Raw genomic sequence first — 17,584 nt, forward strand, 5'->3', positions numbered from 1 at the left:
AATCTGTTTTAGTCTGGTTTTCCTGTTGTCTCCAGTCTGGAGCTCCTGTCTTCAATCTGGAGCTTTTGAATTTAATTTTACTATTGTTATAGTCATTTGTTGTTGATTACTGTAGCCTTTCAGCGTCTCTTATCTAGGCACTGAACAACCCAGTTTGGGGATCTTTCAGCAACTTACAATACTTTAAAACAAAGGGTGGTAGTCTATGTAGGTTTGTTTTTTTTTGATTGATTCAATTAGTACTGCAGCTAGACAGCTGTGGCTTTATTTGTGAGGAAGAAATTTTCTTAGGTTTACTAAATTTTTCTTAGTTTTCAAGTCTTGACTAGAATAAAAAAGTGATACGTGCATCAGGAACAAGAGTCAAGTCTTCTAGTTAAAATTAGGAAGTAGCGCTGTAGGTTCTTAGCTACTCGGAGTGGTTTTATTAAATCAATAAAGGGATGGTGATGCTAAGTCTCTAGCAGGCAATGTGTTTTAAAGAATATGCTTCTTGGGTCTTTTGGGCTAAAGCTGTTTACAAGAAGAAAAGAACATGGTCTGACTAAAAGTAATTTTAATTTTTCTTTGCCGGTTCTTAAGTTTCATTTACTTTTGTATGGATTCCTCTGCACCATTTAGGAGATGGAGTGTAGATGAGGCCTGAACTTTTGAAGTAAAAGTTAAAAGGGAAGAACCTTGTCATATTAATTCTTCAGGGAAACAAAACCAGAAGGCAGAAATCCAAGACTGGTGGGATTTTTTGCCTTGTGAGTGACTTTTAAGAATGTAGGCATCACTGTTGTTACAGTAAGATAAATCTTTCAAGAACTGTTTGGCAGGAAGGAGAAGTAGTGTTGCTATTAATGGCCGTAAAGACTCAGAACAATGATCAGAACATCTCTGTGTTGCTTAATACAACGATTAGTGGGTTAACAAGTGGAACAAGTTGCACAGTCCAAGTTTGTAGGGGGAACTACAAAGTTAGAGTGGAATGGATGCTGAAAACACATTAAGATATGGGGAAGTAGGCAGTGCCTAGAATAAAATTTCTGCTTTGGGGATGCGCATGCAGTGCAAAAGAAAATTGTCTTAGAATGTTTTTAAATTTGAGGACAAATGAAATGAGACCTGTGAGAAAGGAGACTGATGATGTGGGTTCTGAAGAGAAACAGCAAACACTGAGCTGTTTCTCCCTTTATCCAGGAACATACTTACGTTCAAAGTAATAAAGGAACATCAGCTAAATGGTGTCTGTAGTGGTGAGGACAATTTTGGTCAAAGATGGGAAGATTCCACTTGACTGGCAATGTAGTAGCTTCCTAGTGTGTAGTCATTACTTGTGGAGAGACATCTGTAAATTAACTATATTTAAGAAAAAGAAAGGAGAACACAGTCTTGTCTACATATTTTGAGATAGCCAAGTGATCTGCTGAAAAAGAGGATGAAATTTTGTTGGCTGTTGGAGGATACAGCTTCTCCAGTACTGGCTTATGCTACAGTCATGGGTAGTAGTATGCTATGTGAAGATGGAAGAATAAAAAAAAATTGCTTTGTAATTAGATTTAAGCTCCAGTTGAGCATCTGTCACATGTTACAGTCTCTACAATGATGCATGCTGCCAGAGTGGAGACTAGCTCTAAAAAAGTTGCTAGGAAGGTATGGGTGCTGTGTTTTCCCCGTATGATTCGGGGTAATTGAGTTTCTTGCCAGTTCACAGTTGTAGAGGAGGCAAATGCTAATATGGAGCAAGGTGATAACCACAGTGCTAGAAGAATTAACTGGGGGTTTTTTTCCATCTTTAATTCATTGTGTAGTGTATACGTTGCTCTTTGTTTTATGATACTACTAATCATGATTACAGGTCCCATCTAAATAAATACTCTGCAAACACAGCAAAAGGGATCCTTCTCTCATTACAAGAAACAGATTTTTGTCGCACAATACTGCTCTTCTATCTCATAGGTTGCATATTGTACTTAGGATTTTGCTGGGGGAAGTATTGTTTATTTATCTTAAGGACATAAAAGGGAAGAATTTTGGAAAGGAACAAGTAGAAGATGAGTTTAAGCAGAGGTTAGGGAGGCAGGTATAATCCTGTCTGCAGTCTGCCTAGTTGATGAAGATCAAGTTGTGAGTATCTGCTTCATACATCATTGCCAAACAAATTATGAACATACTGTTCTTTATTTATCTGTTGTCAGAGACGAAGTATCAAGTGCAGCAAATACATCTTGATTTTCATAAGCTCAGTTGACGTGCTGGAGGCAGGTAGCATATAAGTTGGATCTAATAAGCTGAGCAAATGTGACATGGAAAACAAAGAGAGAATTAAAAAAATGTGTATTGAGCTTCTCAACTCTAGCCTACATATAAGCAGTAGAAGATAGAGACGTGCTTTCCCTCCCACCGCCACCTCCCATAATATCCCTAACTTCTTAAATTAATGCTGTTTCATTTAAAGCAGAAAAGCGAACAAACAGGGAAAGAGCTCACCTTAACCAGGGGGTCAAAAATTTTATGAAACCCTAAAATTCCAAAATACTCCTTTAATCTGTATGAGATTGTATCTTTGGCAGAACTCTATGTTTATTTAAGCAGTCTGCCTAGAGCCTGCGTTAAGCACTTCAGGGAACTCTGCTGGAGAACCAGGTGTCCTGGGCATTGTCATACATTGAAAATGTTAAAGATGGATCTTGGTTAGGGATGCATTGGCTCACCTATACTGCCTTCAGTAGAGCAAGAGTACATACCTGCTGTCCAGCTATGCATTTTCTTCTCCAGCCAAATGAATGGAGCAGCTTCCTCATCTGCTTGTTCTGAAACATTAGACTGTCTTGCTTTAATGTGCATTTGTTTTATATACTGCCTATTTACTTCTTATTTGGTGGACACTGGGGAGTGCTCTGTAGACTCCAGAATACTGTATGTTTATATTTTTTGTGGAAAAATGTATATAACTATTATTTAAACTAGGAAAATGCAGGTTAGCTGAAGAAGTACAGGACTGATGAAGAGATGGTATGTGATTGCAAAGAAGCTCACAAACAAGCATTTTAAATGCAAGATGTATCTACAGAAGTAATGTATCCATAGAATAGATAAAATTTGGTGAAAAGAATTGAAACAGAAGGAAAAATCAGCAGTAGAAAGAATGAGAGTGTGTGTTTATGTAAATTATTTGAGGTGTGCTGAAACAAAATGTCAATAAACTGAGAGAAGTGAGAGGCTACAAGGATAAGAGTAATTTTTTCCCCCTGCTCTCCCTACCTTTTATATTTTCACATTGCTAATTGTTACTGTCGGGTGGAACTTCTTTCTGTTGCAGCTGTTGCGAAGTTCTTTGGTGAACAACAGGACGCAGGCCAAGGTGGCAGAAGAGCTGGGTATGCAAGAATTTGCCATCACTAACGACAAGACAAAAAGACCTGTAGCTCTTCGAACTAAGACTTTGGCTGATCTCTTGGAATGTGAGTTAATTTGGTTATAACAGCTTAGTACTTACATAACTTCTTTTTCCTTGGGGCTTGTTTAAAAGCCATTTAAAATCCCCGAAATCACATTAAAAATGTATGTTCAGGTTTTCAAATGAATTATTCCTATACCTCTGAAAGCCAGATTTTTGAACACCAGCCTACATTTTTGAAGCCTATACGAAAGCATGAAGGATGCGAAATTGCCGAGACGAAGTTGTAGGCTTAGAAATTGAGGGGTCATGGAGGCCAGGTCAAAAGCACGTCTAGGAAGTTAAAGCTTGTATTCAGAGTTGATCTATTTAACAGCAGTTTCAATGGTTCGTTAATATGTTCTTGCCACTGTTGGAAGATAAAGTTGTTCCTTCAGCAGGTGAATGTTTCTGTGGTTCATTTGGCTGCATTTTAGGAGGCTTCAAAATGATCATTCCACAAGAGGGAAAGCTACATTGAAATTTAATCACTTTTAGTCCATTTGTGAAAGTTCGTGCTACCTTCTTTCCAAAGAAAGTGGGAACAGCGATAAATATTCTGCAAAGAAAATTAATCTGTATCTGGTATATTTTGATGTATTTTGTGAGCCATTCAGACCCCTTGGCTTTTGACAAATCCTCTTAGCAAATGGAAATTGCATACAAACAGGAGTGATTTATATCTAAAACTTTTTTGCGGTACCCAGTACTGATTTATTTGTAAGTATCCATGGTCTCCTGGTTAAAATGTGAGATTAGGAGCTGAGTGTTGTTTCTAGCGCTTTAAATGACTGAGTGGATTTGGGTAAGTCACTTAATCTCTTGGTCAACTTTATTTTTTCCTGTGTGTGCAGGATAATAATACCCTCATCAGATCACTGCTGTGAAACATAATTGAATATGGCTTTAGAGTACTCAGAGATACTTGTTTCAAAAAGTGCAGCCCATTAATGTTCTCCTTGGATGAGTGACAGTACCTTTTATTTTCCCCCTCAGCCTTTATTGCTGCCCTGTACATTGATAAAGATTTGGAATATGTTCACACTTTCATGAACGTATGCTTTTTTCCACGGCTAAAGGTAAGACCAGTCAGGTTCCTACTTTCCTGCCACTATGTTTTAACACATCATTGTGTTTTGGACTCCTACCACAGTCTCACAATCATAAAAGCATCTTTGTGAACTTCTTACAGGAGTTTATTTTAAATCAGGATTGGAATGATCCTAAATCTCAGCTTCAGCAGTGCTGCTTGACTCTCAGGACAGAAGGAAAAGAGCCAGACATCCCTCTTTACAAGTAAGAACTGGCATCTTATGGATACAAGCTGGTTATCAGTCTGTCTTGTATAGGGAGGAAAGTGTGATCAGTTGCCCAATGTTTTTCCTATAGTTTAGTTTTACTGTAGTTGTCCAAGCCCTCAAGTCTCTCTTTGTCTGAAGATGGAGTGTTGAACCAATGTTTTCCAAGCTTTAGGTTTTTTAAGCCATTGCAAGGAAAAATTAGTAAGCATTTTACCTTGTACAGTTTCAAGGGCAAATATATATTTTTTTTTTAATGTTCGAATGGAGTATTTCACTGGCATCATTCTATATTTGTTCCTTTAATGTAAGGAATGACAGTATTTTAAATGGAACAATGGCTGTTTCCATTCTATTTTTAGTCATAGTATGAAGTTTCTCTACACTCTATGTTATTATGCAAACATAGTAAATGCCTTGTGTTACACATCCTGATTGTAAGCTCTGTTTCTAATCCATGGATTCAGGCACTGAAGGGTAACACAAGTTTTGGACATTTTTGCTGTGCAATTCAGCCCACGTATGTCCTCCTGTTTAGTGATAGAAGAGCTCAGGGCCGTGAACCTCTTAACTTGTACACCTCAGATACATGAAGCTGGATGGGCTGGATCTGCCTTCTCTCAGTTGTAAAATAGCATAACAGCTGCTTCAAAATAACAAATTTAAGGTTGTGTATCACGTCCATATCCATTCATTTGATGTAGGGATGTGTGCAGTGTTAGCCCCCAAATGAAGAGATAAAGGCTATGAAAGTTCAAGGCTTATGTTGTTGGGATTATTATATCAAAAAGGTATGAAGAATGAAAGTCTAAGTGAGTTTGTCACACTTACTGAAGTTTTCAATGAAATGTAGCAGTTCAGTTATAGTGACAAACTGTACTGCAGTAATATGATCGCTTTAACACTGCAACTGATGCTCTGCAAATGTGACTGTTCACTGCCTCTGTATGAGGACTCACAGCTTTGTCTTGAGTGAGGGAGATGAATACAAAAGAAACAATTACTGATTCTTGTAAAACTCACTTTGTATCAAGTACCAAATGTTTGTTTTGTTTTGCTGTGATGATAAATTGATTTTTTTTTAGTACAGCTTAGAGCTAGTAATATGCTGTTATCTTCCCATTATCTTGTTAAATTCCTTTCCTTGGGGTTATCTGTTTCAGTGCAGTCACTACTATTGCTTTTAAATTTGGGGTGGGTTTTATTTGCTCTTGTCACAGCACACCGAGACAGAGAACTGTAGTTAGATCCTTTAAAAATTGATGTGAAATTGGTGCTCCTTCCAGAAAGAAACAAGGTAGTGGACAGAACTTGAGCTGACAGTGAGGAGAGATTTGGGACAGCAGGAAGAAACAGCAATTCGTTGTATGTCTAGGGAGTTAAGTTTTTTCCCCTTTAGATGGTTGTTGATGCGTGTCCTAGACTTTAGCTCAATGGAAAGTTTGTTTTGTGACAAACTGTAACTTTTCAAAGTTACAGTTGATGGAAAATTTCTTTGCCCTGTGATAATTCAGTATGTGGAGAGCAACCATGCCCAATATAAAGGCCTTTTAAAACCTTGCTAACTGCACAACATTCAGGGACTAAAATTTTAGTACCCATAGTAATAATATTGGTGTGATTATTTGCAATTGCACAGCTATGATCAATTTATATGACTTTAACCTATAAGCAAAAATGCAAACTGTAACACACTATGAAAACACTTGCTATAAAGTTTTAATTTTCATTTGGTGCTCTTGAGTGAACCTGGAGGAATAAGTACAACCAATATAAGCAAGGAGCATTTTATGTAAATTTCTCTTTTTTTATTGCGCACCATACTGGTAATCTCTGGGTTAACGTTATTTATACGAGTATCTTTCGACCCTTGCTCCATGCTTTGCACTAATTCCACTCTACGTATTGACCAGACTGAAAGCTTGGTGATGTATGTGCCACAAACAGGTTCTGGTTTTTAATACTTCCTGCTTGAATAAATCATGTCTTTCTTATTTCAGGACTTTGCAGACAGTGGGACCATCTCATGCCAGGACATACACAGTAGCTGTTTACTTCAAAGGAGAACGAATAGGGTGTGGTAAAGGCCCAAGGTATAGTGAAAAATTAATCACATGGTGTTAAAGTTTGAATGTGGCAGTGTCCAAAATGACTAGCCATGGAGATAGACAAGGTTTGCCTTAGAAAAAGAAAGCTATAGAGCCTTCTTCAAGCTATTCGGAATTTCTGCCTCAGGAATACCTGAAAGGTTCAATGTCTGTATAGTTTTGGTTCTTAAGCTTTTCTGGTGAACTTGCCTATAAGGTAGCTGGCAATGCTAACCCATTTGTGGCTCTCAGACTAGAAACTGCAGAACAGCTTCCAGGAAATAGTGACTTTATCTTTGGCTTTGCTACTGGATTACTGTCAAACTTAACCTGGCAAGTTAAGGGTGCAAGGTGCTCTGGGTTTTTTTACTGATGTTATTATTTCTAGGCATTTTAGAATGGTTTCTCAAGTTGCAGAGACTTCAGCCATGAACCCCAAAGACCTCATCTTATTTTCTGCTACCAAATCTGCTGGTGGTTATAAAAATATCATTGGTTTTGTAATGTTCCCACCTCTGTGTTTTTGTTCCTTTTTTTCTCTCAAGTAAAAGCAAACGCTTCACTGAAGAATGGACTAGAATATTCTGTTAGTGTTATTGATCTGTGCTTAAAAATATTCTACTGGAGCTGTAGTGCTATTGCTCACATATTTATGGAAAGGCTGATACATCATACACTCTGGGAATTACTAACTACTGGTTAACCAAAGAGTTTTATTACGAAACAGTAGCTAGTGTTTCACTTTGTCAGAAACTTTAGTTTATTCTGTACAACTTAGATCTCATGTGACATGTTTTTGTTTGGCTTTCACAGTATTCAGCAAGCAGAAATGGGAGCTGCAATGGACGCACTTGAAAAATGTAAGATATTTGAGCAACAAAGAAAATAATTTATAATTATCATTTATATCCTTGGTCTTCAATGAGCTGAGGTGCAGGTTTTGTAGGGGATAAGATTTGAACAGCATGTCTGTGGTGAATGCCGACAGCTTCTGAGCAGCAGGTTTTCCTTTGAGTACTTTCAAGACAAATCTTTAATGGGTTAAGTTAATATGATACCAATAGGTATTTTTTTAAAGGGAGTTAATCAGCTACAGTGGTTGCAACTTACAGGGAACCCTGTGCAGTGAAGTCTTACTGAGATTTTCCATGCTTAAATATTCAGTGGAATAAGACAGCTTAGTCTCTAATGGTGTGGTTGTCTCATTTTCTAATTTAGGGAGGAGGAATAATGCTTTTCAGTTGCCAATTTAGAAAATAACAGTTGATCTCAGATTATACAGGAGACTAGGTTAAAATCTGCAGGCAGATCCCCAGCCAATTTTAGTCAATATTTGTCTGTTAAGAACAGCTTACATCAGCTGAGGAGCCAGTGATCTGTGTATGCATCTCAAAATTATGCACAGGATAGCTAGCATGGGAGCAGTCCTCCATTGCAGCGGAGTCTCAAATATGGAAGGAGTGAGTGTATGCAAACATCTTACATGAAGGAACTTGAGTCCATTGAGTTAAAGTGCCAGGTGTGGGTGTACTGTAAGCAAATAGATTACATGCATTTTGTGCAGCAGAAGCTCTCTATTCGGAAGAACACGGGGAGGTACGTTTTTTGCATTTGATTCAAAGGAAAGACGTGCAGTTCCTCAGATGCCAAAGAGTTTTTTAATCTGTTATCTCTGCATCTGGAAATCCCAGGGCTTAAAAATTTCAGAAGACAGTGAATCCTTGTAATTCAGAATTTTTTTATACCCATCTGCTAGACATATACTTTTCACCACCAGTAAATTTGACAAGTAGAAGAATGTAACTTCCCTTCTCCACTGAATATCTACAAAACGTTACTGAAGTTTTCTTTGAGTGCTTTTCTTGTGACAGTATTGCCACTCGGACAGCTGTGAGCTTCATCTCCTGTCAGTCCAAGGACTTCACAGCTCTTTTCTGACATATGTATTTGTTCGAATCCATCGACCTCTAGAGGTCGTCTACTCCAACCACCCCTCAAAACAGAGCCAACTTTTAAGTTAGGTCACGTTTCTCAGTGTCTTGCCAGTCAAGTTTTGACTGTCTTTGGGAATGGAGGCTCCACAGCCCCTGTGGGCATCTGTTCTAGTATGTATGTATTTGTGGAGAAGTAGTTTTTTGGTTTGGGGGGGGGGCGTTTAATGTGTAAGTGATTGACTTCAAGTAAAAATAATTTCCATGTACCTGCTTATAGATATGATAGCCATGATGAGTTTATTACATAAATTTCCTTCTCAACATATTAAATGGATTGTAAACAAACAGGTTGCTACCAAGCTGAGTTCTTCAGAGTTCTTAAAGAATCATGTTGACAGGCGCAGTGCTGAAAATCTGATTTTCGTTTTATGGTGCACATGAGCAACAAAATATTCCAGAACGCCATTAAACAAAGCACTCGTGTTTTTAAAAACAGCAGCAATTTGAAAACAATTTACTTTTGTTTAGATTGCTTTCTGGTTTAAATAAATATACCCTCCTATGGCCAAGTTGTAACTATCTGATGAATAACCTTTTATTCCTGTAATATATAACAAAAGGCACAAATTTCATCAGCCAATAAAACACAGCAGTAGGACGTCATTCTGCTCTACCACAAATTCCTGCATATTACATGGCTTCTGCACTGTGTTCTCTAGCTGAAAAAATCTGTGTGGCCTGGGACCCAGAAAGAGGAGGAAGACGCTTGGTGCCAAGGGTGCCTTGGTGCTCCCTGAGGAGCCTCAGCTGAATTCTCTCTTGGTAGCCAACTAGAGGGAGAGCAGTCATTTGCCAAGTCATCTCCCAGATTTTTTATGGCTTTAAAGGTCAGCGGTAGTAACCTTTTGCCTTCGGCTCAGACACAGGTAGGTAGCCAGTGCTGATCCCAGAGCTCTGTGGGATCCCAGCAGGATTTACCACCAACTGCAGGCTGCCACATACTCTACCACCTCTTAGTTTCCTGACTGGCTGGAGGGTGCAGGTCTCTGTAGCGCAGAGGCACAGATGAATGTCAGCACCCTGGTCATGCAGAAAACATCATATTCTGTCAGCTGTGCACTAAATTGAGAGCAATTATGTAAGCTGGTTTTACAACCTCAGTTCTAACCAGTGTACATACGTCCCAGCCAATGGGCAAATATCTGAAATCAGAAGCATCCGTCCCCCCAGCTATTTCTCCATCACCTCAGCCTTGTCTAGTCTGCTTTATCCAGTCTTCACTCATCCATGCTCTTAGACTATGCTAAGGCTGTATTCTGGTACAGAGCCAAGCACTAACTTTTTCAGGAACAAATTTTACTGCATTCCATTTTGCTACACTGTTACTTTCCCAAGAGGAATGCTGCCATAATGTGTGGCATCTAGTGGATTCTGCATGGTCTAAAATAATAATAATAATAATCATAATGAAAATAATAATAATATTAATGGAAACATCTATACAGTGCTTGGAACCAGCGGCTCATACTTTCTAGAGTGAGAACAAGACAAAAACCCTGACAGCATTGACAGTAGTCTCACATTCCTTTTTCAGTATTGACCACCTGTTGCTAAGGGAACAGAATGTAAAATCCAGGTAATACCTGTCCATGTTGCTATACCAGGATTTTATATTTTATTTTTGTGAGTGTATTATATTTGGCAGTGCTTTGTAGCAGGTGAAACAGATGTGAAAATCATAAAGAAACCAAAGCCTTATGACACACAGCCCTGGTTTACTATGGATTATTAGAAATAAATGAGTAAAAATGGTAATAACATTATTTCCCCTACCCCTAATCTCATCATAGTTTAAAAAAAAAAAAAAGAGCTGAGGCTTTCTGGGTTACCAGTTTGTTTATTAATGTAAAATATTTTTCCTTGTATAGATAACTTTCCCCAGATGGCCCATCAGAAACGGTTCATTGAACGGAAGTACAGACAAGAGTTGAAAGAAATGAGGTGGGAAAGAGAGCATCAAGAGAGAGAGCCAGATGAGACTGAAGAAGCAAGGAAATAAAAGGAGGGCACAGAAGCAGTGGCATATTTACTTATTTAATAACTCTGACTGTGGCCTATGGAGACCTAACCTACTTTCTTGCAGATGATGAATGAAGAGTGCCTGTTGATATCAAATAGGAAATCATAATCTCTTCTTTAAAAAGTGTGCATATATATAGTATTTCATTAGTTTGGTTTTAAGTGCGAAGTTTGTTTGGCTTTTTAATAAGATTTGTTTTTAAATCCTTCTAATTTTTATGAGAAGTTGTGGGATTATTTTTATTATTTTTACTGTCTTGTATGAAGTAATAAAGCATTAATTTCAAAAGCCTGTAGGAGGAAAAGCTGTTTAACAATTGTCTCCTATGTCCAAATGCTGTTTCATCAGTGACCAGCAATGTTATTGCATGAACTCCACTGTGGAGGAGGAAAGTATTATGAGAAACTAATTCAGCAGAGCACTTAAGCCTGTGCCTGACTTAAGTTTTGCATCTAAGTATACTTCTTGTCTCTGCTAAACCAGATCCATAAACTTCAGGTCCTTTTACAGAAACTGGTACATTAATTTAAGCAAAGGAGATACTCAGTTTTGTTTTAAACAGTGGTTTCCACATCCGGAGTGTGACAGAGGTGTATGTGGAAGGCTGGGGGGTTTTGTCTTTAAATCAGCATTATAAAACTCTAAGAAAAAGAAAACCAAAGGTAATTCTGAAGTGAGAGAATGACATTTTTCACAGAGAATGTACTGAGTTTACTTTTACAGCTTTAGTTTCATTCTCAACTTCTTGCCCTATCAAATTGGTGTCTACTTTAATTGATTTCTTTTTCCAGGAGGTACCAGTGTGACCATAACAGTCAAATGGTGTATTAGAAACTCCACACAGGTGCTGTTCCAGGTAGGTTAATTGAAAACTGGTTGGATCCGAAGGAGGGCAGAATTTGTCCCCACGGTGTAGTTCAAAGGTGGCGTGCAGTTTTAAGTCACCCAGTTTCCTTGATTTCTGGTCTCTGTAGCTTGTATTAGCCAGACAGATGTTTCTTCTATAAAACCTCTGAATGGCGCTGAAAGTGGAACATCCACCGTGTCTGTTGGTGGTTTTTCCCCTCTGGCTACCAGCTTCGTTGTAGATACTGGTGTGTTATTCCTAGTTTTAATTTGCCCACTTCAAGCCATTCATTTTTGTTGTGCTGATTTCTGAGTTAGTACACGTTGTGTAGTCACTTCTTTATCTTTTCTGATTGGTGAAACAAATGCAACTCTTACATTCCTTAACTGCGCATTTTTTCCTGCTTCAGATCCTTTTTGGTGAGTTATTTATGCATCTTTTCTGATGTAAGTAACAGATGTATGTGATAAGATACCGAGCAGCTTCAATATTGTGGATGCATAAGTCTGGCCCAAAATACAGACTCCTGAAAGAAAACTGCCCAATGGCCACACTGTACTGAGCAACTTATTCAGCATTTGTCTGAAGCACCTTTCTGTAGGTGCGTGGCGGGCATTCATGAAAGCACTTTATTGCAGGTGCCAAAATAGATGCAAGCGTAGCTGAAAAGTTCAGATTACCCAAATGTCTTCCCAAAGTTTCACTTCTGAGCTAATCAATACGTGCATTTTCATAAGCACATTTTTGTACGCATGCAATGTGAGATGCACTTAAATGTGTTTTTTTTAAAACTTGACCCCACAGCACTACCTCATTTCTTCCAGCTTCTATGATTGCCTTTTCTTAATGGATTGATGCTTTAAATCCATTTCAGAGGATGAGAGGGAAAAAAAAAAACCAAATACATTCTGTAATTTAGAGTGTGATAATAAACCATTAAAACATAAAGGAGGGGATAAAAAAAACAAGATAAAGGCAAGGAGCTGCTCTCCGCTGGATGCTGCTGTTCTTTGACTTTTGAGAAGTGATTGTAACTCCTCATAGCTTCAGACTGTAAATAAAAAGCTGAAATGCCTCTGAACAGCAGCAGGCTTGAAAAGCAAGCAGCAACAACTCCCCTGCCCTCAAGTCTTTTGTATTTCAAAATCTTTTGTAGAATTGCCCGTCAGCTTCTAGCAGTAAGTTGAAATGGTGCATTGGTAGAGGGTTAAGGGTAACTGTGTACACCTTTATTTTTTTCTTCCCTCTTAACTGTGACCAGATTCATGTGTTTAACAAGTAGAAAATGCAGTGACTTCATTTTCAGAGGTATGGTTGCTTTGCAAATTGCTCTCATTGTGTCTGGTATCACCAGAGTAACCCGGGGGAATTGTTAGCTCATAGTTTAACATTACTTTCATTCTTCCTATACATCATTTCACTTTTTAGCTGTAAGAAGACTGTGAGCTTATTAATAAACATTTGCATAAAAATAGATTCAATTTATCAGATACGCTGTTTGGTGGGAGGAACCCAGAACTGTTCTCTTTTCTTCTTTGACCCATAAATTGCTTGAAAACAAGCAAACTTTTAAAATGTTTGCATTCCATTACTACAGTTAATGAATAATTAGGTCTTCCTCAACAAAATATAGATGATAACCATTACTTCATGAGTGGGCTATTTTCCCTTTTTTCACTGTATAAGAATGGGCTAGGAAGATTGCCTGAATAAATTTTGTTTTCCTTGTCTTGAGGGCAGAAAACAAAATAAAAGGTAAGAGAAATTCATGTTTCCTTTGTCTACGTCAAAGGCAGTGTCTTTCTGTGTACGCACTCTCCGAAAACAGTGGCTGTGAACGTTTCTGATAATGTAAGGAGATGCATAGAATGTGTAATGTGAGCACAGTCCTTTATAACACACACTAGGAGAGGAAGTTGTTTCTTTAAGTTGCCTTAAATTTGGGAAGAATTATTTCTGAGCTGATGTTAATCAGTGGAACAGCTGTATTCTATAACTAAGCAACTTTGGCTGCTTTTTTGGAAATGTGAAGGTGTCTCTGGCTTACTGATAAAGTCCTTTTTTGATTCTCCAGAGCCAGATCTGTTCTGATCTAGAGGTTCTCATGCAAGGTCCGTTGTCTTGATTTGGGTACAGGTAGATGAACGAAGGACAAGACTGAGATCTGTGTGGATCCAGCAGATCCTGTCAAAGAATATCTTTTTCTGGTGGGTTTGGGCTTTTTATGTGCATATGTACAGAGCATTGAATAGAATTGTAGCTCATTTGATTAGGAATTGTAATTGAATTTACATAAAAGTCATCATTATTATTTGCAGAGCCTAAGTTTGCTTTGTAAAATTTGAGTTTCTGTAAGATTATTTAACAGTGATGCTAAGAGAACCTCGCGCTCTAAGACTACTGTAAACATTGTTGCTAATAAAATTTTCCAGAAAAGACTTCAGGCATAGTTGTTACTTGCTAAAACAATTTGGAAAGATCAAAAGGCTAATCCTGATCATCTGTCTTTCTACTTCAAAGACTGATTATACAGGCTACATATTTAAATGAAGTAAGCGGTTCACTTGTAAAAAGTTCCTGTTTGGTGGAAGTTTGTAAAGCCCTATAAGAGCTTAGGGAGTTGATGGTCTACATTATACCGTTCTGCACTGTCTGTGGTGGGGATCATGCTGTGATACATCCTACCTGGCTTCTCCCCTCTCCCCCTCCCCCAGTTATATATTTGTCATTGAACATTTGAAATAGTTTTGCCTAAATGGGGAATAACAACCAGAAAGTGGTTCCTGTTTTGTTCCTTGAAGCGTAGTGAAAACTTGCAGTTCAAGGGTGCTCTGCTGTCTTCTGTTCCCTGCAAGTCTAAATGTTTAGCACTTGGAATGACTGACATCTTGCTGTGAATAGGCTCAGAAAGAGATGTGACATGTCCCATCGTTGGTTGCTCGTCGTTATTCTTTGCCAGTAAGCCACGGCGTCCAGGGACAGACGTTCTGGATTCTGCTGTCTGTTCTTTTGTTCATAGTTAAGCAAATACCGTGAATAGCGTGGACAGCAGCTGCAAAATAAACCAATGGCCACATAATGAACTTGTGTTTACTTATTACACTAACAAAAAAATTGTGATAACAATATGGTAGGTGGAACAGGGAATTGGATCTCTCATCTGTCATGGAAAGATCTCAATACCATTTATTCTTATTGCAGAGCTGCTCATTAGACCATCTACCACTGAAAAATAGGTTAACTCCGTTTGTTTTGAAGACATAATTTCTCTCTGTATGAAGACACTGATTAAATGGGATTGCAATCCAGGAGGTCTACTGGTCACTTCGAAGTATAGGGAAGGTGGAGATTTTAGTTTTAGTGAGAATAGCCTTTTAAAAATATTTCATGACTTTTTCTTCCCTCGTATTCTAATATATTTTGTGTTCCCAGCTGGAGTTACAGATGGTGTGTTTCTTAGCAAATCATTCGTGTTTATGGGCATGCTACGTCTACCTAGCAATGAAACGCTACGTAAAGACCATCCAACACATCTCCTTAGTGTTTCTCTGGGTTCCTTTTTTTAAAGCAATTCTATGTAGAAGGAAATAAGGGTCAATGACTTTGCACTGGTCTTGGTTGGTTTTTCTTATTTTCTTCCCTTCATGGTAGCCTACCTCGTTGCTGTTGCAGTGAGTTGCTCAGCTACTGCAACTTTCTGAAGCGTGCCAAAGAGAAGACCGTCTCAGGCTCTTCTGTCTGTGCTTTCTGCTTGTGGGTGAATTATTGACTTGGAAGGTAACGAGCTGAGGGAAAGGAGCATTGCTGACTGGAGTGCACTGGCCGGTATCAGCCTGCTGGACGATCTGCCAGGGGGTCACGAAAACAGTGCGGTCAGAGGTGCTGACCCTGCAGCTGCAGCCAAGTGCATCGGCCATGTAGGCTGAGTCTGCGAAGAAAAATAAAAGGAAATCTCCCTTGTTTTTAAAAAGTCAAAAGACAAGGGCTGCTCAAAGAAAAGAAGGAAAAGAGTGACTGTCTTCTCCAACTCTCCTGGATTTTTTGTTTCCATGCCTGTTTTTTTAGGTACCCTCAAATTTCACAGATTCTTTCTGGGGTCCTAGGATGAAATCCGTTATGTGCTCCAGCCGCTCAGATTTCCCTGTCCATCAGGGAGCAGGTTTACCCTCAGAGGCCCCTTTCTTCACCTGCTTGCTACAGATAATAAAGAGAGCACCAAATTACACTTGAAACCTCGCTAATTAGGTATATTTCCCTTGGTCTAAATCCTCACTGCATTCCTTGAAAGGATTCCAAAATCTTTCATGAGTAAGGGTATTAATCATATACCTGTGACTTACAATACAATGATACCTGAATACCTCAAGCATGTGATTCTGTTGCTCTTTACAGCACCTCTGTGGAGGCAATAAATGAGTGTTTATTCTGTTGCTGAGACATGAAAACAAGAATTAAATTGTCACTTTGGTCCAGGACTCAGGAGGTCTGTTGTATGATGCCTCATCCAGTGGACACCTCAGTCTGTGTATTAAGTATCTTCATTTTTTTGAAAGCCTGTTACATTTATCTTCCCATGCCTGAGAGTCTTTGATGGAGAAAAAGAGAACTTGGCCGTGCAGGCTGGGCACTGTCACCCTCATCCCTTTTTCCTGCAGAGTCTTGGGAAACAACGATCGAGAAGGCTTCTAAAATTGGGGCCTCTACTACAAAAAGCCAGAGCCCAAACACTATGTTGCTTATACACATCTTTAGAAGAAGTAAATAAGTAAATAAACGTCCACTTACAGCACACGTTTCAAAAGCAACCCATTACCAAAGGACAGACTCTTGAGCTGACAAATCATGAACTTTTACTGGTGGCAGAAGCAGCCCATACACAGTGGTCCAGAAGTGATGCAGCAGTGAAGGGTGAGTGTTTGTCACTGGGGGTAGCTTGTTACTTTATTTAAAGATGGGGATGGTGGTCATGGGAACCCATGGGACCCCACTCATGCAAGCTGAGCCAACATTTCTTTAAAAAAAAAAAAAAATTCCTTCCCTGCAGATTTCCTCCTGTCCTTACTTCAGCCATTTACTGTGTCAGAACAGTTCTGACATGGTGACCTGTTTTTGCTGCCAACTAGAATTACAATTCAAATGCTGCAGCACTGTTTCCAGAGGGATACTTGAACTGGCAAACAAAAAGCAGCTATCTCCCAACCCAGCAGCACTTGAAAATGCTTATGTTTTTCAATATCCAAGTATAAAGTAATTTTAAAAAAAATCTAATTAAAATTCTGTAAGATAAGACTTTTTAATGACCTCATTGGACAAGTCATCCAAAATTGCCACTCTTACCTATGTTTTTTGTGATGGTAAACATTCTCAAATGTGTGAAAATCTTTTTGTTTTGTCATCATTAAGAAAAAATAAATGTCGTGCCATCCAAAGGAAAAAGTAAGAAAAAAATGGTTTAATCTTTGATGTTTAAAATTTGTCATTCAATACTGTTGTCTCCTTCCTTCTTCCAAAAACCAAACTGAGTATTTTAAATATGTTTTGCACCTGTCGGAATGTGTCAGATTTTACAGCCAATATCCTGGCTCAGTAGGGGTCTGTAAACTAACAACTGAAAGCAATATGTGTGTTACAGCACACTGTATTTTGAATCAGGGCTTGACCAGACATCCAAACTGGTGGGACACTGCCAACCTTACAAGTCCTCAAAACTTTCAGAGAACTCAGTGGCTTTAATCCAGCAACAGGTTTTCAAGACTTCATATTCCTTTTGCTCCCATTGCTATCAGTGTGGGTTGTTTTATGTTTGGGGTTTTTGGTTTGGGTTGGGTTTTTTTCATTTTCCATGTTTTCATTGTTTGTTTACTTGGTGTTTAATGTGGTCCATAGCACTATTGCCTCCTGTTTCAAAGTTCCC

The 17,584-nt window shown here is 38.6% G+C and overlaps 1 protein-coding gene across 3 annotated transcripts in view; it reads left to right on the forward strand.

Annotated features, from left to right (window-relative positions):
- Nucleotides 1-11,114, forward strand: part of DROSHA (drosha ribonuclease III) — a 74,099-nt gene extending 62,985 nt beyond the window's left edge. For all 3 annotated transcript variants that reach the window (XM_075084220.1, XM_075084218.1, XM_075084221.1), the window contains exons 27-32: nt 3,308-3,449; nt 4,421-4,503; nt 4,617-4,720; nt 6,723-6,815; nt 7,623-7,669; nt 10,672-11,114. In XM_075084220.1, the coding sequence (XP_074940321.1) occupies nt 3,308-3,449; nt 4,421-4,503; nt 4,617-4,720; nt 6,723-6,815; nt 7,623-7,669; nt 10,672-10,802 (600 nt within the window). In that variant the 3' untranslated portion in view covers nt 10,803-11,114. The remainder of the gene's footprint in view (nt 1-3,307; nt 3,450-4,420; nt 4,504-4,616; nt 4,721-6,722; nt 6,816-7,622; nt 7,670-10,671) is intronic.
- Nucleotides 11,115-17,584: the final 6,470 nt, after the last annotated feature.

The sequence above is a fragment of the Phalacrocorax aristotelis genome, chromosome 2 (assembly GCF_949628215.1).
Source record: "Phalacrocorax aristotelis chromosome 2, bGulAri2.1, whole genome shotgun sequence".
Lineage (NCBI taxonomy): Eukaryota > Metazoa > Chordata > Aves > Suliformes > Phalacrocoracidae > Phalacrocorax > Phalacrocorax aristotelis.